This window comes from Euprymna scolopes, chromosome 40 (genome assembly GCF_053919585.1).
Source record: "Euprymna scolopes isolate OS-2025 chromosome 40, ASM5391958v1, whole genome shotgun sequence".
Lineage (NCBI taxonomy): Eukaryota > Metazoa > Mollusca > Cephalopoda > Sepiida > Sepiolidae > Euprymna > Euprymna scolopes.
In genome coordinates, this window is record NC_136521.1 from 30925608 (window position 1) to 30949032 (window position 23425).

Below are 23425 nucleotides of genomic sequence, written 5' to 3' on the forward strand. Positions count from 1 at the left end.
TTTCATTTTTTTATGTACTTGATCATGTGATTGAAAGCTGGCTTATGATTGGGCAAGCCAGTAAGACGGAAGATTTAAATTTCGAGCCGCGAGATTTTTCTCCTGCCTGTAACAAGTTTTGACTGCTACATCTTTCTATCAAGCTTCTATCAATTGAAATAAATCGCTCTCGTCTTGGGATAACTGTCGTTGGACATAGCGACTTGTTTTCCATATACTCAGCTAATTTATGCCACATTGCTAAATTTCTGTATATCAAGGCCAAAATACCACTAGAGGTTAAGGATTAATGAAATGAATAGCTTGACAGTTAAATAATGATGAATATTATGACAAGATTAAAAATCTCCATATACCACCCACTCAAAGAGCAACCGACCCTGAAAACAGTAATTCTTCCTCCTTTGTCAGAAACATCGCTCATAGGAGGTGAAGGCAAGGCTAGCAAAAGGAAGCGAGTGCGAGCGGCTGCAGAAACGATAATAGACAAATCAATCATTTCCTAAAGAGATCGTTTATTTATTTTTGCCAAATACTTAATGAATGTTTAATATGTCGTAAACAAAACCATCGTAAATAAATGAAGTAATAGAATGTGTTTGTTTCGATCTACCGTACTATTTAACAGTGGACTGTTTCTATTGATCGGAATGTGTTTCCGGTTGAATGTGTCGCACATGCGCACTTGATTCTTCCTGGTCAATAATGCTGGAAACGTGATGTGGCACCGTCTGTGTCAGCCACTCATTTAGCCCTTCGCTTTTTGCAACCCCCAAACAGAACGAAATATACAATCAAACAATTTATAAATATTTAAAAGTTATATACAAAACGAATTCCGAATGGGTAAGTACGATCGTCTCATCCTTAATTTATTTTATTTTCATGTACAATATAATTTTCATATGAGGGAGGGCATTTATGTTTTTTTTTATATAGAAGAAAATAAAAAAAATCTATCTAAAATTAATATAAATAAATTCAATTCAATTTTAGCAAACAGATGGAATACCCGAATAAAATATTTTTGGTTTATTAATTTAAAATTATTCTTCGTAAAATAATTTAAAAATAGAAATTTTAAGAAAAATCGCACGACTTGACCTCCCCCGGCCCCCCTTGTATCACTAAAAAATGTCGTGCTTCTACAAAATTTGAACCGAATTAAATCGACTTTTGTCGAACTAAACCTAAAACCTAGTTTAGGATTAGGTTTGGTTAAAAAAAAAAAAAAAAAAAAGGTGCAAAGAGTGATCCGCGCTAATTTTTTTAAAATCGTATTTCTACGTTTAATTAAAGTTTTATGTTTTTTTTATTCAATTGTCAGGTTAAAGTATAGAATAGTTACAAAACAACCTCCCCTCCCTACGTTAAGAATGGCTTTTTAAATAATGACGTTATTATTTCAGCACGGATCACTCTCTAAAAAAAACAAAAACTGGAAGGTTCAAATTCTGTAGAAGTGCCGGCTGACACTCCGAAAAACAAAATGAATTGGTGCTTGTGCAGAGAGTCCGCGCTATTTTTTTTAAATCGTATTTCCAAGTTTAATTAAAGTTTTATTTTTTTTATTCAATTGTAAGGTTGAAGTATAGAATAGGTACAAAACACCCTCCCCTCCCCATGTTAAGAATGGCTTTTTAAATAATAACGTTATTATTTACGTCCGGATCACTCTCTGCACTAATACTTTCAGATTTTTTTTAATTTATATATTTGGGTACTAACCCTCATGGCTAATATTCCTCGGCAAACGATAACAGCTGAAAGACTCGTTTATTGGCATACAATGCATTATTATTATTATTATTATTATTATTATTATTATTATTATTATTATTATATGTTGATACTTATATATTTATGTTACTGTGCTGAAATAATAACGTTATTTAGGAAGCCATTCTTAATGAGGGGAAAGTGTTTTGTAATTACTTTCATCTAACAATTTAATAATAAAAAAAAGATATAGTAAAACTTGAATGTAACGTGAAAATACTATTTAAAAAATAGCACGGCATAAGCATCTAAATGTTTTTATTTTTGTCTTGATGTGTTCTTCAATGAGTCACCACTTATCAAGGCTAAAAGCCACTCTAGGATAAGAATTAATGAGATGGATAGATTAACTGAATTTCGATGAGGACTGTAAATAATGAATGAATAAAAGTTTATGACATTAGATTTTAAGATGGCTGTGTTGTAGCCGTCAGTGAAATCAATTAAAGTTTATGGTGGCTTTCGTGCCTTGCTTTGATATCTATATATTTCGTGTATTAACAACTATTGCCCTTTCCTCTAAATAAGGAAAACCTTGATTCTTTAATTTTGATCGTAAAAAATGTTTCCTTTTCTGAACAGCCCTTAAAAAATTCTTTAAAAAAAAACAAAAAACAAGACTTTATTTATTTTAAAATAAAGAATATGTTACATTTTTAACAGTAAGTTAAAGAAAGTTGAAACATAAACACGACTTTTCAAACTCTTTTGTGTAATATTCCTGACAATAAGAATTGGAATAAATACACAGAAGATACTGCTAAATCTGCGAAGAAGGTGGATTTCTCACATGTGTCAGTATCCTATATATCTATAAAGCCATCAATTCGCTCATGCATATCGAGTATTGTTGTCACATTTGGGCTGATGTATCAATCATGAGTCTTTTCCCTCTTGGACAGGATACAAAATAGTCTCTAACCTAAAGGTCCCACACTGTCTACCAAGTTTCAACCTCTGTCAAATTGTCACAATGTTGTATCACTGTGCTTGTTTTATGCAAGTACTTCCACAGAATGTGCTCTAATGAATTTACTGCACTTGTATCTCCTCAATGTAAATACCCCCTTCCCTTGACTAGCAGCACTGCCCCCCCTCCATCGTAGAGTACTCAAAACGCTGAAAACCTTTCTACTCTAATAGCTTTTTCCTTGGCCTATTGTTTGCTTTTGAAATTCCTTCTCTACTCTTTTTCTCAAGCTATGGAGAAAATTAAATGTAATATGAAAAAACATCTTCCTGTTTAACTCCCCATTTATGATGTTCCTTATAAATTTGACCTGTAATCATAATAGCTCCATACATCTCGGTAGCAATATGCCCCCACCCTTTTTTTGAAAAAAAAAATTTCTATTTGGATTTTTTTTTAATATGATCAAAATAAACAAATCTAGCAAGTTACAAAGGGAAATAACTCTAAAAATATTAGAGTTGCATAAAAAAAAAGTTCAGAAACCACGCTGCAGTTGAGATATGCAGCAAGTTTCTGCAGGTGAATCCAGATAATCCCAGTCAAAACTTCACCTATGATGCTGAGTAACGAGATACCTCTGCAATGATTTTGTGACCTTGTTCTCACTCTCTTTTCTAGTTTCTTCACTCTACTTTTGAAGTACACATTTGGCAAAGTTAAGAAAGGTGATTTACAAGATGATATGGCAAGCTATTCGATTTCTGTTTCCTCAGCGCCATGGACATGCTTTTTGTTTATGATTTGACAGAGATAACTTGCACTCTTTATGAATTTCAATTGCTGATGGACCATTTCTCCAAGATCTGCAGAGACTTTAGCTGACGATCAGCTTAAAAAACAAAACAAAAAAAAACTTTTAAAACATCAACAGTCATTACTCGTGATGACTATGAGCTTTACGAGGTTCATCAGTTCACGTCTGTTGACTCCACTATCAGTGACAATCTTTTCTTAATTGTAGGAATTGACAGAATTGTAAAGGCAGTATGCACCAATCTGAGGCTGTCGGTGAATACTAAGCATTCCTCTTCATTGTCGAGATCCCTAGATGCTGAAAAGCCTTCTATTCTAATAGTTTTTTCCTTCAGACTGCTGAACTTTGGAATACTCTTCCTGCTTCTCTGACTGTATTAACCTATAGAAGTTTAAATGTAACATGAACAGATATCTCGCTACTCAACTCCCCACAGTCCCCTGTTAGACACAATCCCAAATAGTAGCCTCTTACATCCAAGTGGCTATATGCCTTGTTTGAAGTAAAAAGTTAAGAAAAAAAAAATAGAAAGATGGCTGTATGCAATGCCTGTATCATCAGCACATTGCCACACATGAAAGAAATCTGAACATGAAAAGCATGCCCAACACTAAGGTCCTGTCTTGAGCACATCTTCCCAGCATGTTCATACTGCTCGGACTATGTTGACTGGGCCACATTCACCATTTGTAAGATGGTTGCATCTCCAAATCTTTTTTATGGAAAGCTGGCATCTGGAAAGAGACTCACTGTTGTGGTACCTGAATATTGTACAACACAATATGACGACCAACCAATCAAAATGGTGAGAAACCCTTATCAAATACCTTGAGTTGGCATGAATAACTGACACAAGAGGCGGGCTTGCAAAAGCAAAATGACAACTTCAGTGTACCAGGAACAGACCACACATGTAACCATTGCAACAGAGACTGTCATTCTTGTATTGGCCTCTACAGTCACAGACATCTATGCTGCAACTCAACAAATAACGGGGATGCTATTCATGATTAACTCTGATTGACATACGTCATGAATGTCTTCTAAGTGAATAAATGCGGAAGGTTTATTCATTTGTCACACTTATATTACCATCAAAACAACTTATTTTTATTTAAAATAAGTCTTCTGTCACTGTGTGTGTCTAATTTGCATAACAATCATTATATATTTTAGGTTATTATAAACTAATGTTTGATGTTATTCATTTGTAATTGTTCTATTTTTCCTATATATATGCAATAGTTTTGTCTAACAGTATGTAATTTAAGTGATTTAATAGATAGAAAAGGATAAATTACCAAAATCTGAAAATATTCTGTTTAATACTAAGGGAATTTAAATAAAAAATATTTTTTAAATTATAGTTGATTTATAATAAATATATATAATGCAAGTTATACATTTACAAAGAATACTTTGAGTTAGATTAATATGTGGGTATTTTTTTGCGTGTGTGTGTGTGTATATATATATATATATATATATATATATATATATATATATATATACATATGAGTGTAATCAGTCACTGGAAAATTATAAGCATATAATACTGAGTGTTCTTTTGAGACCCCCCTTTCGTGTGTGTGCATATATATATATATATATAACCTTTTCTTCAAGGGGTTAGATGCAAGGTCAGGTGTGAGTTTGATGAAAGTTTTTGTGAAAAATCTTGATATACTAATATTTCTCACTAATCATCTACAGCACCTTCTTAATGAATGTTTTACAGAAATATCCTTACATTTTATCTCTTTACAAATACTATTACATTTATTCCGAGATAGCTGCTTCTCCCAAATATGTCTACTATGAAAGAATCTAGCAAACACTTTCCTGTCATAATATTTTTCTACTCTCGGACTATGTTGATGGCCTTTTTAAACCTATACAGGGCTTTTAGATTAGGGAAACACAAACATCAAAATTATTTCATTTTAATCTACATAACATACAAGCTTCCAAATCAAAATAATCACTTTTTATTGAAGAATATCGAAATGCTGGGGTTCAAGCATCCATCTGTTGCGAATGTCTGTTTCTTATACTTTCTGCAACCTTTTTATCTAATGAACACATGACCACTTGCAAATGCTACCATCTATGTGATTCGTTTACATGAAAATAATTTTCTTACATTCTAACAATCAAGATATTTTTATTGCAAAAACTGTCTAATCAAAATAAAATTCTTTTCTTCATCCAAAAAATTCAACTATATCTTTTAATTTAATTTTCCTGAATTTCTTGTGAAACAAACAAGTAAAATATCTTTCATTTAATGTTTATTTTGATTGGTCTGTTTTTTTTTGTTTTTTTTTTAATGATTTCATTTATTGAATTTATCTAGAGTTGAAAGAATTTACTAATTTCTCTAAATATATTTTCATAACTTACTACCTCGCTCTACTGGGTATTGAGCACTGTTGAAGGAAATCAAAATAAAATAACTTTTTTTAGGCCTGAAATGCTAATATATCTCCCTTTTTTCTTTTTCCCCGTGAAACTTGAGTGATTATAATATAACGAAACACTTCCTATGCAAATCTTTAACAATCACAACTTCTAAAGCATGTTTCACATGAGTATACTTACATTTCATCCCTGTTTAGAAATTATTGCATTTAATCCAACTAAACTGATTCTCTCAAATGATGTTTGTCCATTGCTTGCAAAGATGACTGTGATCTTGCAATTGTTCTGGTGGTTCAGAAATCGTTTGTTAGACTGATTCGAGCTCTGAAATGTTTCCGCACGTTGGACACCTGTGAGATGATTCTATAGCAGAGGTGCTGACTGCTCTCTCTTTTCTAATGTTACGTTTCCTCTTGCGTTCTTCATTGCAGCAACTTTAGCACCTTTGTGAATTGCAGCATGCCAAGAACATCTATCTTTGGTTAGTTTTTCCTACCAGTTAGAATACAAACCGAACTGTTTGAGGGAGACTTTCAGATTGTTCTTGAACCATTTCTGCTGGCCTTCTGTGGGTCTTTATTCTTTGGACGGTTCACCATAAAGGAGCTGTTTTGGGAGCCTTGAATCAGACATGCAGCATATATGATCTGCCCAATGAACTTGGCACTGCTGCAACATGGTGTGTACTGACGGAAGATTTGACCGAGCTAAAATCTGTGTGTCTGATATCTTGTCTTGCCACTTGATTCTCTTAAATACATACTTCCACAAAGAAAATAGCAAAGACTTTCATACTCCTTCAATTAAGTCTTCCCAAGAAACTCATGATCACCATGTGATCATAGGTATAGTTTCCATTGAACCACTGTTTATTTCATTTTTAAATAATACTATTCCCTATAGTGTTGGGACGATTAATCGGAATCAGAAAAATTGGAACTTTTTAGGGTATTGGAATAAAAAAAAATCTTTGCCTATTTTCCGATGCCAAATATGTTTTTGTTTTTTTTAATTTTTTTTTTTTAATTGATTTTGTTTACATTGGAGAAAATTTGTGTTTTTATGGTGATTGGGGAAAAAATAACTCTAAAGTTAAGTATGTAGAGATTTATAAAAATCGGAATTGGGAATTTAGTACAGAATCAGTAATTGTATTGGAAGCAGGAAAAATGGAATCACCCTCATCACTAATTCATTACTTTTTATATTAGATTTGTAAATTAAATGATAAACGCACCCTGACTTTCAATTACAATCTCTGTGTTTCTAAACAGAATATCGGAATGATTCCATTTCGGTAGTGCCATCTACACATTCAAAATACACAAAATCACACTTCAGAATACTGGATTAAATTAAATAACTCCAGTCTTATATAAAATGACATTTGTCAACATTGTAAGTTATTTTTAATAATCATGTGTTAATCTACTGTTCTATTTCTTTCTTTCTTAAACTAATTTTTAATAAACAACTATTAGGACTGTTGTTCTCTTTCAAGTTAAGTATTAAGATTTCCAAAAAACAAAAACATACAATACCAATAATTACTAAAATGATTGATTCTGTTTAAAATATAACAAAACCTAAATCGCTTATGTTCTCTTTAATACCTACCTTAATAAATCAGTTTTTTTTCACAATATAACTGAACAGTAAATTATTTAAAAAAAAAAAAAAAAAAAATCAAGATTTATTTATTTTTTTCTTGTCCTGGATATGACCTTAAACTATATCCGATGGTGAGGCCCCACCTTGCGGGCCTTGGGGAGTGTGGAGCCACCCTTTAATTGCCATTGCTCCAAGGTCCACTCTGACCTGGAGTGGTAGTACCTGTTAGAGTCCCAATTATGGGTTAAATAGAATCTGACTTAAAAAAAAAAAATATACTCCATTAAAAATCGTTCCTCAAAATAACTAGATTCGGCATTAAATAATCTGAAAAAGGTCGATATGCTGTAAGACAAAAACAACCAACCAAGATTTATTTTTATTTTTTCAATAAATCAATTTTTTGTAATGAAGTATTACGATTGTTTTCCTCTTGATTTACTAACCCAAAATCAATTAATTTGGTACTTAAGTTTGCAGACTTTGATATTTCTTAGATAATATTTTGAAGTTAAATTCAATTTTAACAGTATCTTCTTTTTATAATACAATTAACTGCCCCACCACCACCACTACTTGTTCATACTAGATTTGTAAATAATTCTTTTCATTAGGATTTATTAACTAAAACAAAAACCATTTGCTTTTTCAACTTCTTAATCATGGGATTTGTGAAACTACTATTACTTATAATACATAACATCAAACAAAAAATATAAATTTTTGGAGATTAACTAAGAAATTTCTTGAATTAATCTATTTTCCCTCAGCAAGTGTGTGTGTGTCAAGGGTATATGTTTCTATGTAGAAACGTTGATTTAATTTGAATAAAATAAAATATGCATCAAGTGAGCTTGAAAGTCAAATCAAAACGTAATAATAGGAAAATAAACAAATATTTTACTTGTTTGAAATTTATAACATAAAAATATTTTGGAGCTAGACTCTCTCTTCAGTATTTTTTCTTTTGTTTTTTCTTCTTTCTTGCCATGTTGTAAAATTGGAGAAAGAAAAGTCTGTTTGTAAAGGGCCGCGTGTTGTATCTCAGCGGTTGTATTTTGAAATGTTGGAACTGTGCGTAGGTAACGCAAGAATAGTGTCAAGAGTGTGAATTTCCATATAGAAACGTTGCTTTAATTTGAATAAAATATGTATCAAGTGTGCTTTCTCCAACCTTACAACATCGCAAGAAAGAAGAAGAAAAAACATACTGAAGATGATTTTAGCCCCAAAATATATTTATTATAAATTTCAAACAAAATATTTGTTTGTTTTCCTAATATTACATTGTGATTTGGCTTTCAAACGCACTTGATGCATATTTTATATATATATATATATAAGGTTGGTGTAAAAAAAAAAAAAAAAAAAAAAAAAAAAGAAGTTTTTTGACATGAAGTTGAATGTCAAAAAAACATTATTTTTGCACCAACCTAGTATATATGGACATAGCTCAGAAGCTAAGGAATGAGGGTGGCGAGTTAGGTGTTGATTCTAGCTGATAGCACCCAAGTCGCATATATATATATATATATATGCTAGCATGGGTACCCGGCATTGCCTGGGTTGACATGAAGTTCTGTTTGAAACACGCCTGCTATAATAATCATTTTCATCATGGGTAACGTGGATACCCCCACAACAATTTCAAAAATAAAAGAACGGATAAAAACATGTAAATGTAATCGCCCTCAAAAAGAAGTATCTGATACTCTCTCCACCGGATATTTCGACAGAAGGTATCACTGTACTAAGAAATGATTTTGTGAACCTAAAAAAATAACGTTTATAAACATTAATGTGTGCGTTTATTTTTTATTTTGGTAAATATGTAGTTTAATGGCATAAATTATTTACCCGACAAAAAAATATAAGAACTATTTTTATATAAAACACATTGTTAGACCCAAAGGTTGAAATAAAACCAGAAAAAAAATTTCATTTTTATTATTTTTTATCATTTATATTTATTATTCGAGGCTGCTATATTGCTTTTAAAATTTGGCCTTTCTAAGGTTTGGCAGATTGGCCTTTTTAAGCTCTTCATGTTTTTGGCCGCCATATTTTTTTTTGTAATGAAAGAGCGTAAAAAAGGCTAAATTTTAAACATATAAGGCGTGCACATTTAGTCTAATAAAAAATGATAAAAAACATAAAATTGAATTTTTTTTGTTTTATTTCAGCCTTTGAGTCTAATGATGTTTTATATAAAAAATAGTTTAATTTTTTTTGTCTGTCAAATAATTTACGCTGTTAAACTACACATTTACCTTTATTTTTTGTAAGAGCACATTTTTTTAATGGCTTTTCTTTTTCTTTTTTTTTTTTTGTAAATAAAGGAAATTTTCGATTTGCTTTTTTTGGAGGGGGGGTCGATTTGCTTTTTATTTGTCGTTTTATGTTTCTAATGTAACCCCCCCCCAATTGAATTTTTCATATTTTGGGCTTTGTTTTGTTTATTAAATTGTTAGGTGAAAGTAGAAAATGGTCTCATAAAAAAATAATTAAATTTAACGTTATTTTATGTTTCCAATTTAATTCCCCCCCCCCACCACCACCAGAAAAAAAAAAAAATTGTATTTGTCAGATTTTGCCCTCCCCCTCAATCTCCAAACTTGAAAAAATGCTAGAGGTGATATGTCTTGTTGAGCGCTTGGTGGCCAAAAAGTGGGTGCTCATTTTACGTTAAATTTATATAGAAAAGTGATCCTCCACTCTAACATTTTATTTTTTGCAAAATTTTTTCTCATAATATTTATAAAGGCTGTTTTAATGTATTAGGCTGAAAAAAAGTAGATCTCCATTTTTTTAGGGGTTAACCGCCCCTGGATCACGTTGTATAAAGTTACCTTTTTAATTAGAAAATTAAGTTTGTAATCGATGAAATAACGTGAAAAAGAAAGAAAAAAAAAACTGTAAATTGTTGAATTTAGAGGGTGGGGCAGTAGATCTTCATATTTTTAGGTATTAAACGACGCTGAATTACATGGTAAAAATTTACCGATTTTTGTATTGCCATTTAAGGAATAAACTAAAACAAACAAATGAAATCTTTTCAGTTTTTTTTTTCGTAAGTGTTTTTCTTTTTTTTTTTTTTTTTTTTTAATATTTCAAAAAAAAAACAAAAGCAAAACATTTTTCTATCTGCACGGAATTATTTTTCCAGCTAGAAACTTAATGAAATTACCAAATGATATTTGAAGTTTTTTTTTTTTGTTATTGTTTTATGCATGGCACCTAGGGGCAAATAACTCTAAAAAAAGTTTTTAAAAAGGGTTGCTGTTGGAAATATTAATTCCAAAATAAATTAAATATATTATCAATATAATTGTTGTTTAAAATTTATTAAATAACAATTTTAAATAGAATACTTAAAATAATTCTCTCGCTAAAAACATTAACTAAGATACTGCTATTTAGTAAAATCGATTTTTCTTAATGTCATATACAAATAAGGTGATCTCTTAATTGTATATTTTTGCAAATGTCATACTATATATAGAAATAAATGAAAGATTAAAGTAAAACCCGTTTTGTATATATTAATCAAATTGTGAACAAGCAAACAGTCAGTAATATGAATTATATATTAGTTTTGATCTCACTATTATATATTAGATTCAATTGCTTCAAATAATAAATATGTAATTTGCATTAATTAAAATATCATTTAAGTGTCTTGGGCAACGCCGGGGTGTGTGTGTGTGTGAGAGAGAGACAGCCAGCCAGCCAGCCAGCCAAGTACCGCTGATATAAGGTCTAAACTACCCGGATTTCATCATGTTTGGCAATTTGAATTTCTATCCAGTTGACACTCCTTTAGTGTTATTTAAATAAACCTTTATTTTTTTATCACCACTGTCTGAAATTGATCTTGTTCTTAGACATTTGTTGTTGGAGGGCCGTGCCTCAGAAATGTGTGTTTTTTTTTTATCTTTTAAAATAAACTTCTTCCGGGTTTTATTTATTCAAGATTTAATCCAACTAGAACTTATTTTTCAGTTTTTTTTTTGGGTGGGGGATTTTATTAATAATTGATTACTACTTGCCCTAACCCCATTCTTAAACTTTTGAATTACGATATTCTATTAGTTCTTGCTAAAATAAATTCTACCGGTGTACCGCCTCCTCCTTTTCCCAATGATGTACTCCACTCTCCCTCCCAAATTTTAATGGACACCTGTCTCCACCACTTTCAATTATTATTTATTATACATTTTTGTTTTTCTTTATGACATTGATATTGTATGTTTTTATTCTCCATAATCTATAAAACTCAATATATGTATGTGATCTTTATAGAAAGAAAAGAGAATCTACATAAAATCTAAGTGTATTCTCGTGTGCAAACTTTTATAGAAAGACAATGAAAATGTTCTCAAATCTTTTAAGTGCACCCCTTAAAACTTCAAATGTTTTGATTTTTATATCGTGTGTATAAAATTCTCTGGGGAAGACAATGGAAGTTTTCCCAAATCTTTACATACCCCTTCAATGCGCCAAATGTATGCCTCCCTCCCTTCTAAGGAAGTTATGGGGTCAGAATTCCCTTAAAATTTAAAATACATACATCTGGTTTTAATGATATATATATCTCAATTCAAAGAGTTTTCTAACATTTCCGCTTCTGATTATATTAGAGCGAAATGGGAGAAGGGGCAGTAAAAAAAAAAATTTTATGAGCATATATAACATAATAAAAAAGTACATGATGATCCCCATCTAATCTAAGCAACATCAGGTTTTACTGCTAGTCTTATATAAATCTATACTGTCAAGAATTGTGTCAACTGAATTAAAGGAATAAATTGTAAGATGGTCAGCATGATAAAATTTGAAATATAGACTTTTGTTATTCATTCATTATATGCTCTTTAATTACATTGAGCTTTTTAAATAAGGATTGGTATATATAAAAAGAAATAAGTGAAGAAAGAAAATTTCCACAGAAGTGTGTGTGTGTTTTCTATGGAAGAAAAGATTAAAGTTCTACATAAAAAAACTTAAATGTATTGCTATGTAAAATTTTCTAAGGAAGACAATGAAAGCTGTCCTGAATCTCTAAATACTTTAAGGGACTTGTGATGACAAGAGTTTCTTTAAAACTTCAAATATATCCTATTTTGATGAAATTTAAACCATAGCTATAAAATTTTCTGGGGAAGACAATGTAAGTGGTCCTTAATTTCTATGTCTCTCTCTATATGTCTGCTCTAAAGGAGCTGTAAGAGCAAAACTCCCTTAGAACTTGAGATATCTATATCCAATTATAATGAAATTTAAGTCTAAGGAGAGTAAAAAGTGGAATTTGGGTTTACTTTTGGCAGCCTCCTAACTCTCGTTTCTCTTATTTTGTCTTTTAGTCCGCATAATCTGTGACCGATTTTTCTGACAAAAGTGGAAGAATTGCTGTTTTTAGGATTGGACTCTATTCATTTAGCACTTAGTGTTAATTAGTTTTTGACCTAGTTTTTTTTTTTTTTTTTTTTTTTTTAGCTTATATCAAATGGCTTCATACCCTGTCTGAATCGATTTCCATAAAAAACACTAATGGTAATAAAAGAAAAGAACTATGATATGATCATAGTAAAAAAGGAAAGTGTTGTGCATTAAAACCCAAGAAACGTTGGGTATTTATTTCTACTAGTTCACACAAAGAAAATTTATGAATTGTGTTCAATCCACAGCAGTAAATGATTTATTTTTCTTGTAAAAATAACACCTGCATTCTCTATTAAAAAGAAGAAAAAAACTGCTTGAGATGTCCTCTTTTCCACTGAACCGAATCTCAATTTTAATTTTTCTTTAACTTGTTTTTATCTCTTTCATCTGACCTCGTTTTACACTTGCTGTAATTTGTGAATAGATTTACTTTGTTGCTTGACATATCTTGAACTATCAAAAACGTCTGCAAAAGCTTGAATGTCTTGAATTGCAAGATTGGCCAGTCAAAGAAAACTTTGAAGCAAGCAGTTAGACAAGACTTACAGAGTGTAAGTTGGAATATGATGACTTGCTGAACCGTGAAATATCAAAAACTAGTTTGGGTGCCTGGCGTTGCCCCGGTGTTTGGAGGTGTGTGTTGAGCAAAAAAAAAAAAAGTGATAGTAGGCAGGCGGGCTCGAACCCGTACCACAAAGGAGGAAAAGAACGTGAAAAAATGTGACGTCTTTGCCGCTGCATCCATTGCCAAACCGGAAGTGGCAAATGTTTAAATTGAGGGTAGTTAATCGAAAAAGAGGCGATGACTTTCAAAAATATCGGTGAAAAAAGCGACCCTCTTCTTCTAGAAAAGTGCCCAGTCAAGGGTGAAGGAATTGATGTTTTTAGCCAATTTTTCGATATTTGTCGTCCGAAAGGCCAAGGTTCAAAACGATATTAATTCCATGAAAATCCGTCGCCTCTGTCGAAAATTTTAGGCAGACATACATACAAATAGGGGAGACTTATATTATAGATGTCTAACCCCTCAATAAAGGAAAAGCAAAGTTAAATGAACAGAAAGAAGGTAGTAGTAGTAGTATTACCTTTCTCAACCTGAAAAGCCATTAAGTCCAGTGTTTATCCACAGTCTTATAGTATTAAGCAAACAGATGCATCTCTCAAATAATACCTTGCTACTATTTGATCAACATGTCTGATAAAAAAAAAATCTTTTTCCAATTTCTTTTTTTGTAAATTATTTGAACCAATTTGGTCTTCAACCCCACCGGAAAGATTTTTTTTTTTTTTTTTTTTTTATATCTAAAATGTAGGTAGACTTCTTAACATTTTATGTTAAATGTAGGTACATTCTTAATATTTTTAGTATTAGCCATATTGAGGATTGATTATCAATTATATGGGACACTTTCTGGTGGGGTTGAAGACCAAATTTCTCCTCTTTAACAACTACAAAAAAAAAAACTTTCTCAGCCAACGATTTCCTGAGAGTCCTTCTTTCAAACTCCTCGGCTTAACATTTACAGGCAACATGAATTGAAACAAATACATTGAGAACATTGCCAAGGCTGCTGCAAAGAAGATGGGATCCTCTACTGTGCTAGAAAATTACTCGTATTAGAGAGCATTCTATATCTTTACAAAGTTACAATTCATCCATGCATGGAGTATTGTCACCACATTTGATGCATCTACCGCTAGTCTCTCATTTTTAAACAGGTCCAAAAAAGAGTTTCAAATCTAATAGGTCCTGCACTGTCAACCAAGCTCCAACCTCTGTCTCATCATTGCAATGTTGTATCTCTGTACCTGTTTTACAAATACTTCAATGGAATGTGCTCTAATGAACTCATAGCACTTGTGTCCCTTTGACGTACATACTCCTAATAAACCTGGTAAGCAGCAAAATCTCACCCCTTTACTGTTAAAGCTTCTAGGTACTGGAAAGCCTTGTACTCTAATAGTTTCTTCCCTTGGTATGCTAGACTTTGGAATTCCCTCAATGTTTCCATACTATTAACCTTCAGAAGTTCAAATGTAATGTGAACATATCTTGCTGCTTAACTCCACACAGTCCCCTGTTAAATAGTTTCAAATAATAACCCCTTAAAGTTCAAGTGGCCTTCTTTGGGGGAGGGGGGGGTTCTAAAAAAGATAATTCAATTTTTTCTTATTCAAAATAAAAAAGAATAAAAATTTTGAAATGTTTCATAGCAGCATTTTCCTTATTCTTGGAAAACTTTTCTTTTCATCTTTTTTTTCATGTGTATTTTTCATCTCTGAAGTCAAGAATCCAAGTCGGCATTTGAGTTTTTAAAAACAGTCTGGAGTCGAATGCTTTTCAGCCAACTTTTTTCTATTTTATGAATACAAATTTTTTTTTTTAAGTTTAATTTTCTTCCTTTAAAGATTGGGTATGAGACAGCCAAACCAGCTGGCAACATTACCCTGATTTTTATTGAAATCAACCGAGAGCTCTTTTTAGTATCCTCGTTGTTCCCTTAAGTGCAATTGTCTGAATTTCTTTTGCACTTGGTTCACCAGGAATATTTTGGAATTCTCGTGATAATTCAATATGGGTGAGAATGGTTTGCCTACGAACTCCAATTATCGTATAAATGATAGCAACAAAATGTATATTTGTATATGTGCATTGTTGATCATTAGTATACAAAAATGTGAATATTGTAAAAAAAATGTTTTCTGAGAGAGAAATAATTGTTTGAAATTATGCTCCAATTATTCATTTATGTATATGAGTTCTCCATTTTTTAATCCAGAAAAAGAAGATTTATGCTTTAATCAGTAGAACTCTGTTCCGTCTGCCTGCTTCCCACCTGACTACAACTTGGATGTCTTCAAGTCCAACGTTAACAAATTCCTAATGAACCGCCCCCTTAAGTAAACTCTTCATCAAATCTCCACACTAACGTACTGTACTTGCAATAACCCTTATCCCTGAGTGGCTTCCGGGCCTTGATTTAAAGAAAGAAAAAAAAAAAAAAAAAAAAACCTTCATGATGTGAGTTTTTTATTCTTTGTGATGTGTTCCACAGCACTCTCTGGTTAAAACAGACGCACCAAATTTGTAGAAAAATGAAATGTCTTTAATTCTTTTTCACAATGCTGAATTCAGTGTTTGCGTAGGTGTGTCAGAAATTTCGTGAAAATAGTGAATAATTCCACCCCATCTTTCCAAGCTTATAACTCCTCGAAAAATGCAATTCAAGCCCTAATTTTTTTTTTCAATTAAAGGAGCAAGGACCAAGGTTTCATTAAAAAAAACAAAAAAAAAACGTGTTTTTTTTTTTAAAAAGGTTTTAAACTTCGGACTTTACAGGTAAATTTCTAAAAAACAGTACATTTTTTTTTTGTTTTAAATTTGAATATATTATGTATTGACCTTTTCTCTTCAATTTGTGAGTAAATTAATTATTTACTTTTCGGTGTCTAAATTAATTATTATTAGACATTTCAAAATGGGAGGCGTGAATTATTCGACCCCCTGTCTTTCCAAGCTTATAACTCCTCGAAAAATGTAATTCAAGCCCTAATTTTTTTTTTCAATTAAAGGAGCAAGGACCAAGGTTCCATTTAAAAAAAAAAAAAAAAAAAAAAAAAAAAAAAAAATAACGTGGTTTAAAAAAAAAGGTTTTAAACTTCAAACTTTACAGGTAAAATTCTAAAAAAAACACTGTTTTTTTTTTTTTTTTTTTTTTTTTTTTTTTTTTTTAATTTGAATATATTATTTATTGACCTTTTCTCTTCAATTTGTGAGTAAATTAATTATTTACTTTTCGGTGACTAAATTAATTATTTACTTTTTAATAGACACTTAAAAATTGGGGGGGGCGTGAATTTAAAAAAAAACGTTTGTCTAAAATATTATATTCGATTTATTGGAAAGAACATAAAATTTCACATTGACCCTGAAAATATCGTAAAAATAGAATCAATAGAAAAATTTTGATAGATTTTTAAAGTTTAAAAATTGAAAAATATTGTTCGGAAAATTCATTACTGTTAAAAAAAAAATATTTCTATTTTTAAAACAACTTTAATAGTTTATTTTGGAAGTATAATCACTAAAGAAAATAAACAACCCACTTTTAACAGAGAAATTACAAGATTTTTATATTTTATTCGCAGTTTCGTGTTAGAAGTGTCAAAAATTCCTACAAAAATTCTGATACACCTTCAGTTGCGTGTATCGGCGAGCTTAGTGGGACGGGGGGGGGCTCACAAGTCAGGCGCGTGTATCTCGGTCGTCCGTTCTTCTGCTCTCCGACTGACGACGAGCTGTCTTGTTTATATAAATCCGTCTGGCTTTCGATGCACCTGGGTGTCAACAATTTTAACCTGTGACCCCATCAACGAGTACATCCACCCTCTGTTGCTCGCACCTCCGTTTCCTGCACATGCACTCTGTGACATTTGTTCAAAATCCATTTTATATAAAACTATATTTTTTTTTAAATATTAACAATTATTTCTATACCTACAAGCACTCGTATTTCATGCTTACGCAATCATCCATGTAAGAAGTGATAATTACTACTGGTCGCGAGATTCAAACCCAGTCACAAAGTCACCCTTAACTTCCTAGATTAACATTCTACCTCAAGGCCACCGATAGTTACAAAAATTTCAAAAAATTGAGTGCTTATAAATGCCAGTTCAGCAGGCATAAACAGTAAATGATTAGTATTGAAGGAAAGGAATTAGGAATATTGTCATGACTCACTTTTATTTTCTTAAAGGGGTTTTCTAAGTATATTTTTAAAAGAAATATTTTTTTTTTTTTTTTTTATGCTAACTTTTGCCAAATTGGATTTTATTTCTCTTTTTCTTTCTTTCCTTCTCTTGCTTTATCTTTGGTTATCTTTTCCTACTTTTCGTCTTGCATTGCCTTTCTTTTTCCCACTTATGGCAGTTCTCTCTGAAAACTGAAAATGTTAATTTTACTCAAATTCAGTATGTGGTGTAAGAGTTAGATGACTTCATAAAAAAAAAAATAGGGTATTCATGTTTTTTTTTTGTTTTTTTTTTTTTTACATTGTTTTCTTTGCTCACATGCACGGCAGTGACGTTCCCCCAGACTTGGAAATTTATGCTGATATCAGCTATTTTTTGCCATTGGTTACTCTCCTCTCTGATCATCATATGAGATAACAATTATAATTGTTATCTGATTTTTTAAAACTCTTTTTCACCCCAAATGAGGCTACTATTTATGATTGTGTCTAACAGGAGACTGTGGGAAGTTGAGCAGCAAGTTGTTGGTTCACATTACGTTTAAATTTTTGCATGTTAGTACAGTCAGGGAGACAGGGATGGAATTAGAAAGTCTAGCAGTTCAACATCTAAGGACCTCAACAATGAAGGGGTAGGAGTTTGTTGATTGTCAGGTTAGTTGGGAGTATGTATGCCAAGGGGGATACAAATGCTATGAGCTCATCAGAGAACATTAAAGTACTTGTAAAATAGGCACAAGGATGTAGTAATGAGATAGAGGTTGGAGCTATAAGATTTGGCTTTTTTTTTTTTTTTCTTTACGTTAGGTGAAAGACTAGTGGTAGATGCACCAGTCCAAATGTGGTAACAATACTGCATGCATGAGCTAATGGTAGAATTACTTAAATTGTTTTTGTATGGATCAAAGAAATGTTTATATTTAAATGTAAATATTGTTCAACAAATTAATTAAAAAACATTTTTGATTGTACTAATAATTTTGTTTCAAAACCAGTGTTCCCAAATTCATAATGATTGGTTCATTAGTTTAAGAGTGAATTCTATACAGTTCTATGTAAGTATAGATACATATCTAATGCAGATTTGTATATTGTTGCCATCGGTTTTTGAGATTATTTTATAAACTACTTGCAGGAAGGTTACATAAAGGTTGCCAACACCCCTAAGTAAAAGTGGTGTAATAGTATGAACTGGATTTGAATTTGGCACACCCAGATTGTCAGTCCGTTATTATGCACTTAATCGCAGTCATGTCTTTGTATAGACATTTTTTTTTTTTTTTTTTTTTTTTTTGAAAAATGCCCTATTTAGTGAATGCCCTTCAAATCATAGCCTGAAGAAATATTCACTGTTAATGGTACATGCTCAACCCAACTTTTTGTTCTTGTGAACAATTTGCTCTCTGTTTTCCACTTTTTTACTTAAGAAAATATTTATTTTGAATTTACCAAAATTCAATGCGTTTTACTGATGACATGTCAACACATTATGTCATTGCAATCCACTAGGAAATGTTTTAATAAACTCCCCGTATTTGCCCGACATTTCCCAGGAAAAATTTTGACACCTTTCATCGAAAGAAACAAAATGGCGGTGGAAAGAGCTTTATGTAAAAAAAAAAAAAAAAAAAAAACGGAAACTGAAAGTAAAAAACAATGTGAAACTAGGACATTACTCGATTAAAAAAAAAAAATTAATATAAAAACTATTTTATTCAAAAGAAATTTATTTTTATTCATATTAAAATCTTCATTTTATTTTCAAGGTACTTATGCAGGCTTTTTAAAATTATTCTGTACTTCCACCTAAAAATTTAACAAAAAAACAATTAATAAAAATTGAATTTAAATTGAAAATACTATCTAAGAATAGCACAGTTTGTATTATCAAATTGACAAGAAAGTTCTTGCAGTTTTTAGCTTTTAAATTAGACTAACATGTCTCGGCTCAAACAAAAATTTATTGATCAAAATAAGCACCATCAGAATCAACACACTTTCGCCAACGCAAAACAAGTGTATTCATGCCAGTAATGTAAACATTTTGTGTTCTTGTGGCGATGAAGTCGCTGAAAGCGTTTTTGATATGACTTAGGTTTTTGAAGCAGTTCTCACGCAGAAAGTTGTTGAGATGCTTGAAAAATTGGTGGTTGGTCTGGAAAGTATGGCGCATGAGACAGTTTCGTAGCCAAATTTGTTCAATTTCTGCAGGGTCGGTTTAGCAACGTGCAGTCGGGCATTGTCATGGAGGAGAATTGGGACTTTTCTGTTTAATACGGAGTATTGTTAAAAAATTTTTTATGCATTTCATCCATTTGCTGACAGTGTTTTTCTGTCGTAATGATTTCACCTGCATTCAAAAAAATGTAATGGATGAGACCTGTTGCAGACCACCAAACAGTCAGCATAATCTTATTTAGTGCAACTCTGTCTTCGGGAATTGGTGTGAAGCTTTGTCGACATCTAACCACTGAACTGAACTGTTGTAAAGAACTCACTTTTCATCGCAAGTCAAAACACAGTCAAGAAACTGGCCCTTCTTGCTGTGTAAAAGAAGGAAGATACTCCATAACAGCATTGTTTTTGGTTGTCGTTCTATTCATGAGGCACCCATTTATCAAATGTTTTTTTTTTGTCTTTCCAATGTCTCAAGTGGTTGGAAATGTCTAATTCAGAAGCAAGTTCTCAAACTGTTGTGCATGGATTGGCTTCAATAATTCTTTAAAAAAATTATTTTCAATAATTCTTAAAAAAAAAAAAATATTTTCAATAATTCTTAAAAAAAAAAAAATATTTTCAACAATTCTTAAAAAAAAATAAATATTTTCAACAATTCTTAAAAAAAAAATATTTTCAATAATTCTTTAAAAAAAAATATTTTCAATAATTCTTTAAAAAAAATATTTTCAATAATTCTTTAAAAAAAAATATTTTCAATAATTCTTTAAAAAAAAATATTTTCAATAATTCTTTAAAAAAAAATATTTTCAATAATTCTTTAAAAAAAAATATTTTCAATAATTCTTTAAAAAAAAATATTTTCAATAATTCTTTAAAAAAAAATATTTTCAATAATTCTTTAAAAAAAAATATTTTCAATAATTCTTTAAAAAAAAATATTTTCAATAATTCTTTAAAAAAAAATATTTTCAATAATTCTTTAAAAAAAAATATTTTCAATAATTCTTTAAAAAAAAATATTTTCAATAATTCTTTAAAAAAAAATATTTTCAATAATTCTTAAAAAAAAAATATTTTCAATAATTCTTAAAAAAAAAATAAGAACAATCAGAAAAACCTAATTAAAAGAGTACATGTGAATAGACGTTATGGTGGATACCGGTAGCTCAGAAAGCTAGATATCATCAAACATCATCCATAAGTACAACTGGCCGACACAAACTTCTTGCAGGAAGATATCAATTACATCCACAGCCTTATCAAGCAGTACATTAGGTCATTGCGACATTAGCATATAAAGAGTTTACCTATCCACATTTCAAACTTTCAGTCCTTCTAGTTACTCGGATGTTTTACTTGGCCATGACTTTCTCATACTACACTCAAAGGTAGAAATACCTTTTGGGGATCACAAAGATCCCTTCTCTGTATGCTCTATAATGGTATCCCATCTTGTTTCTCCATCACTATTCGAACATTTATCACCTGGTTGCAAGCGTATTGCTACAAAATCCAGAAGACGCTCACCAAGCACAGGTAACCAGTAACCACTAACAGTTGACACAAGAAGGGTCTTTTCATTGACTATAGTCAGACCATCAACTGGTTCACGTACCTTAATGCTTATTCTTTATCAAGAATTGAATTATTCAAAGAAACCACTCACTATTCCGTTTTTACTAGCCTGGACTTTCAGATTGCATATCATCAAATGCAAGAGGAGTAGAAGAAACTTTCAAAGCCTGTGGAAATCTATATCAATTCTGCTGTATTTCATTTGGTGTAACAAATGGTGTATCATGTTTCTGATGATCAATAGACAATCTAATAAAACGTAGGAAGGTTGCCAACACTTTTGTGTATGTTGATAACATTATATGCAGCCATAATATGATGGAACATGATGAATATCTTAATTGTTTCTTAGATGTTGACAGGAAGTATGGCATAAGTTTCAAGGAGAACAAGAGCATTTCAAGCTTGTCAAAGTGACACAACCATTTGAACACTTAAGTGTTGACTTTAAATGTCCCTGCCATCCAATAGTCGAAGCAAATATCTTAACAATCAACAAATATTCCCCTTTGCCTTTTCTTGTCAAGATATGTCTTCACAAACAGTCATAAATTGTTTCTGACAACGATTTTCGCTGTTTAGCATGCCTTCTTTTATTCACTCTAATAGTCCATCATTCCTTTCAACAGAACTAAGACTTTTTGCATAGAAAGGGAATAGCAATGAGCCGCACTACCGCCTATAACTTGCAGGGAAATGGCCAGGTAGAACGACTAAATGCCAGGTTATGGAAAATGATATCGCTAGCATTCAAGTCACAAAGACTGCTGATTTCTCATTGAGAATCAGTTTTGGCATGATGCCTTACATTCCATTCGTTCGTTATTGTGTACTGCCACTAATGCTACACCCCACGAGCAACTATTTAGTATAATCGGAAATCAATATCTGGTATCTCTCTTCCCAGTTGACTTTTGAATCCAGGTCTGGTCCTGATAAAACATAACGTACGGTCATCTAAGTATGAACCCTTTATTGACGAAGTTGAATGATTAGAATGCAACCCTCAATACGTCCAGGTTAGACTCAACTGGAAGGGAGAAAAATGTCACTGCATCAACTTGCTCCAAAACCACAAAATGTAGCACCTAATACTAATGACTATTATTTCACCAGCGACTCCATCTCTACAATTAGATGCCTCATTTGAATCGGGTGTATCCAAAGAACCTTGTGAAACCTCACAAGCTGATACAACATTTGATAAGAACCTATCAGAACTCCTTTTTCGACAATGTGCCCATCCCTATCTAAGAAACAGATGCTTGAACTTGACCTTTGTATATCATTTCATAACACCTCCCTGAACTCTTTCCACTCGGGGTGAGTGTCATATTAACATTGTTACTTTGTGTAAAATCTTAGCAATTTTTCATTCTTCTATTTCAGAGAATGCATACTTGTGATTCTAACTGAATAAAGCTTTATTAACTGGTTTTCATTTGTCTTATGTGTTCCGAATCATTACAGTAGTTGTGTATTTAAATTTATGCGTGTTGGTACAGTCAGGAAAACAGTTCTAAAGGCTGGTAGCTTGATAGAAGAAGCTATTAAAGTAAGTAGTTCTTTAGCATCTGGAGACCTTCACAGTAAATGGATTGAATTTAACTATTGTCGGGTGTATTTATGCCAAAGTGACATCAGAACAGGAAGTCCACTAAAATAGTTGTAAGATAAGCACAGGAATGCAACATTGGGATGATGGAATAAGGGCTGGAGCTTGGTCTATACTGAGGGAATTATTGGATTAGGAATCTTTTTTTCTTTATTTTTTTAAATTTTTTTTTTTGACCCTGTCTAAGAGCAACTTTATATCTAGCCACAATTTGTGAAGGATAATTTTAAAAGAATGCTGCATAGCAGATAAACAAAGAATGGTTTCCTATCAATAATTCCAAATCGCCTCCATACTTACAGAATACTTTCGCTTAGCTA

At 31.5% G+C, this 23425-nt stretch overlaps 1 protein-coding gene across 1 annotated transcript in view; it reads left to right on the forward strand.

Annotated features, from left to right (window-relative positions):
- The first annotated feature begins 422 nt into the window (after window positions 1–422).
- Window positions 423–23425, forward strand: part of LOC145265464 (ADP-ribosylation factor-like protein 1) — a 58461-nt gene continuing 35458 nt past the window's right edge. The window contains exon 1 of the mRNA XM_080121328.1: window positions 423–846. Within this exon, the coding sequence (XP_079977454.1) occupies window positions 843–846 (4 nt within the window). The 5' untranslated portion in view covers window positions 423–842. The remainder of the gene's footprint in view (window positions 847–23425) is intronic.